At 45.2% G+C, this 12,594-nt stretch overlaps 1 protein-coding gene across 1 annotated transcript in view; it reads left to right on the top strand.

Moving 5' to 3' along the window:
- The window catches only part of gucy1b1 (guanylate cyclase 1 soluble subunit beta 1), a 257,460-nt gene that overhangs the window by 86,266 nt on the left and 158,600 nt on the right, over nt 1-12,594 (top strand). The window contains exon 4 of the mRNA XM_078546718.1: nt 8,996-9,193. Within this exon, the coding sequence (XP_078402844.1) occupies nt 8,996-9,193 (198 nt within the window). The remainder of the gene's footprint in view (nt 1-8,995; nt 9,194-12,594) is intronic.

The following is a 12,594-nucleotide window of genomic DNA, read 5'->3' as shown; positions in this document are numbered from 1 at the left end:
ACACCCTAGCAATGTCATCTGCCTCCACCCATAGATTATCCCCTTGGTCCCTTATCTTTCCCTGGTTATCCTCTTCCCATTGATATACTTAAAGAATATTTTGGGATTTTCTCTACTTTTACCAGCCAGAGCTTTGTCATATCCCCTCTTTGCTCTCCTAATTGCTTTCTTAAGCTTCACCCTGCACTTTTTGTACTCCACGAATGCAGATGAGTTAAGGGTGAGGATTGACATATGGAATTGTGATATAGTAGCCATCACTGAGGCGTGGTTGATGGAAAGGCAGGATTGGCAGCTCAACATTTCGGGATATAGAATCTGCAGGTGAAACAGGGGAGTGGTTAAAAGAGGAGGAGGTGTTGCATTATTAGTTAAGGAGTCAGTTACTGCAGTAAGGAGAGATGATATCTTGGAGGGGGCATCAAATGAAACTTTGTGGGTAGAGCTTAGGAATAAAAAAGGGGCAACCACATTATTAGGTGTTTATTATAGACCCCCAGATAGTCAGCGGGAAATTGAGGAGCAAATTTGTGCACAATTTGTGGAGGTGTGTAAAAACAATAACAATTGGGTAATTATATTAGATGATTTTAACTTTCCCAACATTAATTGGGATAGACATAGTGTTAAGGGTTTGGATGGAGTGGATGTCTTGAAATGTGTACAGGAGAACTTTTTACGTCAATATGTAGAGGGTCCAACAAGGGACGACACAGTGCTGGACCTAATTCTGGAGAATGAAGCCAGACAGGTGGCTGAGGTGGTGGTGGGCGAGCATTTTAGTGATAGCGACCACAACGTGGTACAGTTTAAGTTTGTTATGGACAAAGAAATAGACAAGTTGCAAAAAAAACGTTTTGGATTGGGGGAGAGCGGATTTTAGTAAAATAAGGCAGGATCTGGCCAAGGTATACTGAGAACAGCTACTTGTGGGGAAATCTACAGAAGAGCAATGGGGGGTGTTCAAAAAGGAAATGGGGAGGGTACAGGCTCAACATATTCCCTCTAGGGTGATAGGAAGGAGTAACAAGCCCAGAGAACCATGGATGACCAGAGATATTCAGGTTACGATGAGAAGGAAAAGAGAGGCTTTTAGCAGGTACAAGGGAAGCAAATCAGCAGAGGCATTCGTATAGTCAGGGGAACAGATAGGTGCTACTCATCTGTCCTTACAGCAGTAACTGAGTCCTTAACTAATAATGCAATGCCTCCTCCTCTTTTACCCCCTCCCTTGTCTCACCTGAAGATTCTATATCCCGGAATGTTGAGCTGCTAATCCTGCCCCTCCGTCAACTACATCTCAGTGATGGCTACTATATTACAATTCCACGTGTCAATCCTCACCCTTAACTTATCCGTTTTACCTGGCATTAATGTAGATGCCTTGCCTGACTCCCTTGAAACTTAATGTAGCTGTACTCCCTCTGACTTGATTGTTTTACTGTATTATGATGTGCCCCTATCCTGCTAACATTCTGTGTCCCCTCCCCCTGCTGAATTAGTTTAAACTCCTCCCAACAGCACTAGCAAACCTGCCCGCAAGGATGTTAGTCCTGCTCTGGTTCAGATGTAGACCTTCCCGCTTATACAGGTCCCACCTTCCCCAGAAACGGACCCAGTGATCCAGGAATCTAAAACCCTCCCTCCTGCACCAACTCTTAAGCCACGTATTCATCTGCGCTATTCTCCTATTTCTGAGCTCGTTAGCATGTGGCACTGGGAGTAATCCAGAGATTACAATCCGAGAGGTCTTGCTTTTTAGTCTACTGCCTAACTCCCTGAATTCTTGATGCAAGACCTCATCCCTCTTTCTACCTATGTCATTGGTACCAACATGTACCATGACCTCTGCCTTATCACCTTCCCCCTTCAGGATGCCTGCAGCCGTTCAGTGGCATCCCAGACCCTGGCACCAGGGAGGCAACACAACATCCTGGAGTCACGTTGACGGCCACAGTAGCACCTGTCTGTTCCCCTGACTATAGAATCCCCTATTACTTCCTCCCCTCCTGTACAGACAGGCTGCTTGTGGTGCCAGAGGCTTGGCTCTGTCTGCACTCCCTGGAGGAACCAGCGCCCTCATCAGCCTCCAAAATGGAATACCGATTTGCCTGCGGGACCCTAGGGGACCCCTGAACTATTTGTCTGTTTCTCTTCGATTGCCTGGTGGTCACCCATTCCCTTCCTTCCTCAAGTCCCTTCAGCTGCGGTGTGACCACCTCTCTAAACATGCTATCCACGATGCTCTCAGACTCCACAGTGTCCCCAGCCGCCATTCCAGCTCTGAAACCCGAGCTTCCAGGAGCTGCAGCTGGATACACTTCTTGCACACATGCTGGTCCCGGGCACTGGAAATGTCCCCGGCTTCCTGCATGGAGCACGAGGAGCACACAACAGCTTTGAGCTCTCCTGCTATGACTTATCCCTTTAAATTAAACCCTTTAAATCAATTACTCTAGGGCCCTTCTTTCCTGATCTTCATTACTATAGAATATACAAACTTCAAACCACAAAAACAACCTTAAACTATAAGCGATTAAAGTAGTAAATACTTATCCGACCTGACCCACTCCCTACCAGTCATTCCTTTCTCTTGTAGCCTTTACTGCTGCAGCAGGGCAAGACCACTCTCTGAAGATTTAAGAAGTTGGATAGCAAAGAAAAAAATGCAAAGAGCACCTCTTCCCCTGTGCACCGAATTCCCACTGTGCACCAAATTGCCAATACCCACACTCACTCTCGCTGTGTCTCACTCAAGATGAGCTCTCTCCCTGTTCGTGTGCAAGCACACTGTAATGCTCATGCAAAAGGTGGTTTGGCTTGTGTTAGCTGAAACATGATCCCAACAATGATTACAATTACAAGCTTTACCCAAGTGCCATAAGCACACAGTATTTTAATATAAAGTGTATTGGAAACATTCCTTTTGCATTACGTATCCTGTTTTGTATTCTATAAGTGCAGAGTAAAGTATTGTCTTTATTCATGGAATAATGAAACCTGATGCGAATCTCCCTTGTAATACTAGCAGCCTTGTTTAAGTTAATACAGGCCTCTCTCTAATAATTAGTTGAGTTGGTCTTTCATAGAGTCATGGAATTATACAGTACAGAAGGAAGCCATTCAGCCGACTGTGACTGTGTGAATAATTGCAAGAGCTATGCAATTATTTCCACATACTTGCTTTTTTCCCATGCCCTGCAAATTCAAGGATGGAATTTTATGCCTGCAGGATTTTGCGGTCCCACTGAAGTCAACGGAGTTTTGAACAGGTCGCTGGAGCTTACGGTCAGGCCCCTGCCGTGACGGGGGCTGTAAAATTCAGCCCCAAGCGCCTTCATAATCTAAGGGCTGAATCTTTCGGCCGGCGTGCGGGGGCGGGCCCGACACGCCGAAGCGTAAAATGACAGGCGATGACATCAGGCATGCATCTTGACGTCATCGCGCGTCATCTCGATATTTCATTCGGCGGGTGCACGCCAGCTGAAATATCAATGGCCTGTTAAGGCCATTAAGAATGTAATTAAACTAGTTCAGAACACTGCCCATCCAACCTTAATGTTGGTGGGCAGGCTTAAAGCCCAAGCGACCTTCACGTTTTTCAGGAAACCTCATCCACGGACAGGATGAGATTTCCTGAAGCTTTCATAAAATAAATAAAATAATTTCCCCACCTTTACAAACATGTCCCAACTCATGTGACACTGTCACATGAAGGGACATGTTAAAATAAGTTTTAACATAATTTATTAAAGTTTTTTATTGTCTATTCAATCTCCCTGAGGCACGGAGTTGCCTCAGGGAGATTGCTGCTCTCTTTCATGCGCATGTGCAAAAGAGCGTAGGCCCCAACTCTCCCTCCTCCCCCTGTCCACACAGGTAGCGCTCCAGTCGCGTGTTACACTGGGTGGGCCTTAATTGGCCCGCCCACGTAAAATGGCGGCGCGCAGCCGATCACGGGCGGCAATCGGCTCCACGCCCACCCCACCTGCCGTAAGTAAAATCCTGGGCTTAACTGTACTTGGTGCCAGCCATGGCTCCGTTGGTAGCGTTCTTGCCTAATAAGGTTTTGGTTCAGATTTCACTGCAGAGATTTGAGCACAAAATCTCGGCTGACATTCCATTGTAGTAGTGAGGGATTGCCGCACCTGTCAGATTGGAATTTAAACTGAGGCAGTGTCTGTTTTTTTTTACGTGAGCATTAAAGATCCAATTGCACTATTCTGAAGAAGAGCCAGCAAGTTTTCTGGGCCAGTATTTATTCCTCAATCAACAACACTAAGCCAGAATATCTGGTCGTTATCATAGTACTGCTAATGGAACCATGCTGTGTGCAAATTGGCTGCAGTGTTTGCTATGTCACAGTGGTGGCTACACTTCAAAGCTCTTAATTGGCTGTAAAGTGCTTTGAGGCAACCTAAGATCATGAAAGGCACTGTATAAATGCAAGTCTTTTTCAATAAATAAATCATAATTCAGGGTTGTTAGTAACTCGCTTGTTAAACTTAGATCAGAAAATGGGACATGGCGATTAAATTACAATTGATTGTCATTTAGGAAGTGGTGAGGGGTCCCAATTCCATGTTGATGTCGCGAGTACCCCTGTATCATGCACATGTACTTTCTATGGTAGAAGACCATAACTTGCAAGATTTTCTGTGAGTGACATCATCCCTGTAGTCCCCTATCTTTGTGCTAAGAGGACAGAGGGACAGAAGGAAATGGTCATACGAGGAAGCTCAGTGAAAGCAAGCCTTTCCTCAAACCCAATTCCATACACCTGGACAAAAATAAAAATACCTGGAAAAACTCAGCAGGTCTGACAGCATCTGCGGAGAGGAACACAGTTAACATTTCGAGTCCGTATGATTCTTCAACTGGACTAAGGAAAAATAGAAGAGAGGTGAAATATAAGCTGGTTTAAGGGGGTGGGGTGGGACAAGTAGAGCTGGATAGAGGGCCAGTGATAGGTGGAGATAGACAAAAGGTCAAAGAGGTGTTGACAGTGGTGATATTATCTAGGGAATGTGCTAATAGGTGACATTAAGGTTAGAAAGCAGGACGAGCAAGGTACAGATAGCCCTAGTGGGGGTGGGGTGGGGGGAAGGGATCGAAATAGGCCAAAAGATAGAGATAAAACAATGGATTTTTATTTTTGTTTTGGATTTCCAGCATCTGCAGTTTTTTGCTTTTATCCATACACCTGGAGTACTGTTCTGCCCTCCCATAATTAGGATTTCAAGGACTAGTGCCTTCAGAAGAAGGAACAGAGAAAATAAAATTCACAGGTTGTTAAAATTAACCTTATTTTTTTCCATATGCTGTAAATGAGAGGTACAGTTATCAACTTTTAAATTGAAAGAGGGCAAACACCAATGGAAAAAGGCGATTTAGCTGGGGTAAAATGGAACCAATGTTTGACAGAACAAACTATAATGGAACAATTGATAATCTTTAAGGAAGAGATGCTTCAGGTAGAGGCTAGGTACATCCCAACAAGAAGGGAAGGCAGGGAAACCAAAGCCAGGGCTCCTTGTATAATGAGGGAGATAGAGAATAAGGTGAAACAACCAAAATAGGTGTTTGCCCTCTTTCAATTTAAAAGTTGGTAACTGTACCTCTCATTTACAGCATATGGAAAAAAATAAGGTTAATTTTAACAACCTGTGAATTTTATTTTCTCTGTTCCTTCTTCTGAAGGCACTAGTCCTTGAAATCCTAATTATGGGAGGGCAGAACAGTACTCCAGGTGTATGGATAAAAGCAAAAAACTGCAGATGCTGGAAATCCAAAACAAAAATAAATAGGTGTATGATGCACGTCAAACAAATTCTTCAAGCGAGATCCAGGCCAAATGCAATACGTTGAGAGGGGCAGTGAATAGAAAAATTAGGCTAGCAAAGAGAGAAAATGAAAATAGAATGGTAGTTAACATAAAAGGGAACACAAAAATCTTCTACCGGCATGTACATTTTTGCTTTTACTTCCATTTTTGTTTTGTAAATAGTAGGAGTGGACTGGGGACAATATGCTGTATATGCTTAAAGGCACAGGGAAAAGCTAGAACACTTAATAAGTACATTGTATTGGTGTTTACTAAGGAAGAGGGTTCTGACCAAATATCAGTAGGGTTGAAAATTGATGGGCAGGTTGGTTATACTTAGAGAGGATACGTCACCTGGTCCGGATGGTTTACATCCCAGGTTACTAAAGGAAGTAGGGGTGGGGATAGCAAAATGCCTTGCCATAATCTTCCAATCATCCCTAGATATGGGGAGGTGCCAGAGGATTGGAAAATGGCAAATGGGACACCTTTACTCAAAAAAGGGTGTTAGGACATTTCTAGTAACTCCAGACCAGTTAGTTTAACAGAGTAGTGGGTAAGGTTTTAGAAAAAATCAGGGAAAACTCAATAGGTACTTGGAGAGGTTTGAGCTCATTAAGGAGAGCTAGCAAGGAATTGGAAAAGGCAGATTTTATATGACCAAATTTTTGATGATGTAACAGAAGGTTGATGAAGGGAATGCAGTGGATGTTGTCTATTAGGATGTTAAGTACACATTTGACAAAGTATCTCATAAAGGTTGGTTAACAAAATTGAGACTCATGGAACATGAGGGTCAGTGTCAGCTTGGATAAATAAATTGGCTTAATGACAGAAAACAACGAGTCATGGTAAATAGTTATTTTTCTGACTAAACTAATACAGAGAGTGGTGTTCGGTGCTAGGACCACTGCTTTTTGACATATATAAATCAATAGTATTTTGGAATACAGAATAAAATTTCAAAGTTTGCCAAGGATCCTAAACTTGGAGGTGTGGCAAGCAGCGCAGATGATACCAAATGACTGCAACAGGACAAAGATAGGCTGGCAAAATGGACAGAAAAGTGGCAGCGTGAAATGATGCATGTTGGCAGAAGGAACAGAGAGAGCCAATGTACATCTGATGGCACAGTTCTAAACAGTATGCAGGAACTGAGGGGTCAGGAGGTTCTTATGCTTAGATCTTTGAAGATGACAGGACATATTGAGAGAGCAGTTAGTAAAGCATATGGGATCTTGGGCTTCATAAATAGAGGCATTGAATACAAAAGCAGGGAAGTTATGTAGAACCTCTATGAAGCTCCAATTAGGCCACAACTAGAGTATTACATCCAGGTCAGGTCATCACATTTTAGGAAAGATGTGATGGCCCTTGAGAGAGCGAAGAGGAGATTTACCAGAATGGTTCCAGGGATGAGGGAATTTAGCTACAAGGCTAGGTTGGAGAAGCTGGGGTTGTTCCCCTTGGAAGAAACAAGATTGAGGGGAGATTCCAGAGAAGTGTAGAAGATTATGGCAGGTTTAGAAAAGGTGTACAATGAAAAGCTGTCCCCATTAGCTGATGGTGCAAAGGCTAGAACACAGATTGAAGGTTTTGGGCAAGAGATATAGGGAGGAAGTGAAGAAGAACTTTAATATGCAGCGATTGTTAATGTGAATTAGGAGCAGGAGTAGGTCACTGGGCCCCTGCTCTGACACTCAATAAGATCATGGCTGATCTGATTGTAACCTCCTGCCTACGCCCATTAACCTTTCACCCCATTGTTTGTCAAGAATCTATCTACCTCTATTAAAAATATTCAAAGACTCCGCTTCCTTTTGAGGAAGAGAGTTCCAAAGACTTAATGACTCTCTGCGAGAAAAAAATTCTCCTAATCTCTGTCTTAAATGGGCGACCCCTTATTTTTAAACAGTGATGCCTAGTTCGTAGATTCTCCCACAATAGGAAACATCCTCTCCACAACCACCCTGTCAAGACCCCTCAGGATTTAAAAGTTTCAATCAAGTCGCCTCTTATTCTTCTAAACTCCAGCAGATACAAGCCAAGCTTGTCCAATCTTTCCTCACAAGACAACCCACCTATTCCAGGTATTAGTCTAGTAAACCTTCTCTGAACTGCTTCCAATGCATTTACATCCTTCATTAAATAAGGAGACCAATACTGTACATAGTACTCCAGATATGATCTCTCTAGTGCCCTGTACAACTGAAGCATAACCTCCCTACTTTTACATTCAAGCCCCTTGCAATAAACAATAACATTGTATTAGCTTTCCTCATTACTCGCTGAACCTGCAGACGAGCATTTGTGATTCATGCACTAGGGCATCCAGAACCCTCTGAATCTCAGAGCTCTGCAATCTCTCACCATTTAGATAATATGTTTCTTTTTTATCCTTCCTGCCAAAATGGACAACTTCACATTTACCCACATATTCCATTTGCCATATCTTTTCCCACTCACCTAATCTATCTGTATCCCTTTGTCGCCTCCTTGCGTTCTCTTCAGAACTTACTTTCCTACCTAGGAACCAGAAAACGTAGCAAGCATACCTTCAGTCCCTCCATCCCCGGTCATTTATATCAATTGTAAGAAGTTGAGACCCCAGCACTGATCCCTCTGGCACACCACTTGTTACATCCCGCCAACCAGAAGAAGACCCATTTATGGCTACCAGAGGGTTTCCTGTTAGCTAGCCAATCTTCTATCCATGCTAATATTTTACCCCCTACACCATGAGCTTTTATTTCAATGACATAGCACTCGCTGCCTGTGAGCTGTTGGCAACAGAAGTGATCAGTAATTTCAAAAGGAAACTGGACACACACTTGAAGGAAATAATCATTTGCAGCTTCAGGGATCGAGTGGGGAAATGAGACTGACCGAACTGCTTTAGAGAGAACTAGCATGGACTTGATGGGTCTAACAGGCTCCTTCTTGCCATAATGATAATGACTTTGACTGTATGACTCAATATAAGATCTGTAGGGGAAAGAAAGTATTGTGGATGTTGGAAGCTTGTGTTTCACTTTAAAAAGCTATTTTTACTTTTGCAACTTATTTTTCACTTTGCAACAATGTTTTCAACTTTTGCTAGAGATCAAGTATATTATTTCAAAATGCTTTGATAAATGTTAAGGAAACAAATTGTTAATCTTTTCCCCCTAGAACCTAGATGCTTTACATGACCACCTGGCTACAATCTACCCAGGGATGCGTGCACCATCATTCCGATGCACAGATGCAGATAAAGGGAAAGGTCTCCTTTTACATTATTATTCAGAAAGGGAAGGCTTACAGGATATTGTAATTGGAATAATTAAGACAGTTTCACAGCAGCTTCATGGCACTGAAATAGAGATGAAGGTAAGATAATATTTAGAGTTTTAATAATGAATGTTAGAAAACCAGAGATATGGAATCTTTTCAAATACATGTCTCCCCCATCTATAGGATTAAGTAATTTATCATTTCATAGTAGCATGTTAGTTTACAATCTCTTTCATTTACCATTTTGAATTTAACCTTTTTCTTTATTCTTTCTTTGTTTAAATACATTTATTGGAAGTCTATATGTTATAAATATTGATAGTAGCTGGCAATACAACGTATGCTTTCTTGGTAGTAGGGGCTGTAAGGAGGAGTGGCTTGGATTGGAATCTTGATGGCCATTGAACGTGGCTTACCTCTTTCTTACATGTATTCTTAACTGGGCTATTAAGTGGCTGTTTCCCAGGAATAAATTATGCTATTATGCTTTGATGCATCTTATTTACTGAAATGATATTTGACTCAACATCTAACCTTTCCGCCAACACTACAAGTATACTGTGGTTGCAGTATCGATAATCTACCAGACACACTACCTAACACAGCCATAGGAACACCGTCAGTGCAAGATCTGTAGCTTAAGGGAAAATGCTGGAAACGCAGCAGGCCAGTGAGCATTCATAGAGGGAACGGACAAATTTGTTTCCAGTGTGAGTTCTTCTTCAGTCCTGTATTCTGAAGGTAGGCCGCTATCCAAAACATAAAACGTGCCTGTTCTCTCGTAGATACTAACTAAGCTGCATGTGTTTCCAGCATTTTCTTTCTTATTTCAGATTTTCATTATTTGCAGACTGTTGGGTCCCAATATTACTGGGGAATGGGGTAACATGTGGGCAACTGATAATGGGTGATGGCTGGGTACATGGAAGTCTTGCCAATCTTTTAGGCAATGTTTCGTTTCAAATAAATCACTGCAGAATTCCACCTCACACCTGGCCAAATTGAAAGCCTGTTCAGGGAATAGGAGCAAAAATTAATGGCAGGTGACTACAGCCAAGGACCCATAGCAATGGTTTCTGCCAATCAGTATCGGGTGAAATCTGTGGGCATCCTGAAATGTCATGTGAATTTTTCCAGTCTCTTGCAATTGATCTCCAGAATGGCATAAGCAGCTATTTTGAGAGTGTTCTGGGTTGAATTCCTCAGAAGTTTTCTTAATCCTTTAAAGTAACTGCGTTGGAAGGTTAGCAAATATCCATTTAAATCTTACACCACTTTGCAAAATATTTTTACCAATCCTCAACTAAAGTTATGGTGGATAAAGGGATTCCCATGGTAATTCCAATGCTTATATTTCTGTAGGTTTGGTTATCTAGCACTATTGGCATGAGTGGAAATGAATGTTCGTGGATTAGAGCCAGGAATGAGTTTGGTTAGAAATACATCTTGGTGCTTATTTTAGGAAGGTAGATTCTCAGTGGGTGACAAGTCTGAACAGAGTATAAAGGCACGTGAAACATTTTTCATAATTCGTTTCCTTCTCTAATTCAGATTTTTTGGCCTTGTAGTTGGAAGAAGATATTTAGGTGTAGAAATAATTATATTTAAGTGCAATATTTGTTATTGGAAACCAGCAGTTTGTCATTAGTGTCTGCTTATGATTAGTTATATTTTAGCCCCACAATACAGGGGCTAATTCGAATTGCGGAGGTCTTGTGGTGCAGTGGGTAGTATCACTGCCTTTGAACCAAAAGCTTCGGGTTCAAATCCCACTTAAAGGGCAGAGTTTTTGGTTCTGCCAGTAGTGGGTTTCATGGCAGGCGGGAGCAGAAAATTCAGAATGAGGCCCAAAGTCTGAAATCCGCCAGCAGGACAAGAAGTCAGAATTTTCCCCTCAGCACTTTCATGGTGGGCTGATGGTGGGTCAGCTTTTCTGTTGATCCGTGTAGGGAACCCTATTTGCAGCATTAGCATCTCATGACTACTCATTAAAAACACAAGTCATCAGAATCATGTTCTCCCCTGCCGCCTCTCCCCCCACCACCACACCCAATCCCCCCCATCCCCGCCTGTATTACGGGCTACACAGGTAAGAAATTAGACTGGTTTGGTTCACAGCCAGATACGAATGGTGTGCAGCTGTCCACCTTCCCTTCACGATGAGAGCAACATTCAAAACCTACCTGCAACTGTGTTGCTCCAAGTAGTCAGCAATACCAAAGCTGCAGTGTAAGGTGAGTCTGGTGGTGGCATCTCGCGGGGCTGCTCACGGTGGGTGCCCAGGGTGGCGAGTGGTGCTGCTGATGGTGGGTGCCCAGGGTGGGGAGTGGAGCTGCTCACGGTGGGTGCCCAGGGTGGGGAGTGGAGCTGCTCACAGTGGGTGCCCAGGGTGGGGAGTGGTGCTGCTCACGGTGGTGCTCAGGGTGGGGAGTGGTGCTGCTCACGGTGGGTGCCTCGGGTGGGGAGTGGAGCTGCTCACGGTGGGTGCCCAGGGTGGGGAGTGGAGCTGCTCACGGTGGGTGCTCAGGGTGGAGAGTGGTGCTGCTCATGGTGGGGAGTGGTGCTGCTCACGGTGGGTGCCCAGGGTGGGGAGTGGTGCTGCTGATGGTGGGTGCCTAGGGTGGGGAGTGGAGCTACTCACGGTGGGTGTCCAGGGTGGGGAGTGGAGCTGCTCACGGTGGGTGCCTTGGGTGGGGAGTGGTGCTGCTCACGGTGGGTGCCCAGGGTGGGGAGTGGAGCTGCTCATGGTGGGTGCTCAGGGTGGGGAGTGGTGCTGCTCACAGTGGGTGCCCAGGGTGGGGAGTGGAGCTGCTCACAATGGGTGCCCAGGGTGGGGAGTGGTGCTGCTGATGGTGGGTGCCCAGGGTGGGGAGTGGAGCTGCTCACGATGGGTGCTCAGGGTGGGGAGTGGTGCTGCTGATGGTGGGTACCCAGGGTGGGGAGTGGAGCTGCTCAGGGTGGATGCCCAGGGTGGGGAGTGGAGCTGCTGATGATGGGTGCCTCGGGTGGGCAGTGGAGCTGCACGGTGGGTGCCCAGGGTGGGGAGTGGAGCTGCTCACGGTGGGTGCCCAGGGTGGGGTGTGCAGCTGCTCAGGGTGGGTGCCCAGGGTGGGGTGTGGAGCTGCTCACGGTGGGTGCCCAGGGTGGGGTGTGCAGCTGCTCAGGGTGGGAGCCCAGGGTGGAGCGTGGAGCTGCTCAGGGTGGGTGCCCAGGGTGGGGAGTGGAGCTGCTCAGGGTTGGTGCCCAGGGTGGGGAGTGGAGCTGCTCACGGTGGGTGCTCAGGGTGGGGTGTGCAGCTGCTCAGGGTGGGTGCCCAGGGTGGGGTGTGGAGCTGCTCACGGTGGGTGCCCAGGGTGGGGTGTGGAGCTGCTCAGGGTGGGTGCTTCGGGTGGGGAGTGGAGCTGCTCAGGGTGGGTGCCCAGGGTGGGGAGTGGAGCTGCTCAGGGTGGGAGCCCAGGGTGGAGAGTGGAGCTGCTCAGGGTGGGTGCCCAGGGTGG

Source organism: Cetorhinus maximus, chromosome 1, assembly GCF_964194155.1.
Source record: "Cetorhinus maximus chromosome 1, sCetMax3.hap1.1, whole genome shotgun sequence".
Lineage (NCBI taxonomy): Eukaryota > Metazoa > Chordata > Chondrichthyes > Lamniformes > Cetorhinidae > Cetorhinus > Cetorhinus maximus.
This window is presented reverse-complemented; position numbering and strand designations above follow the sequence as displayed.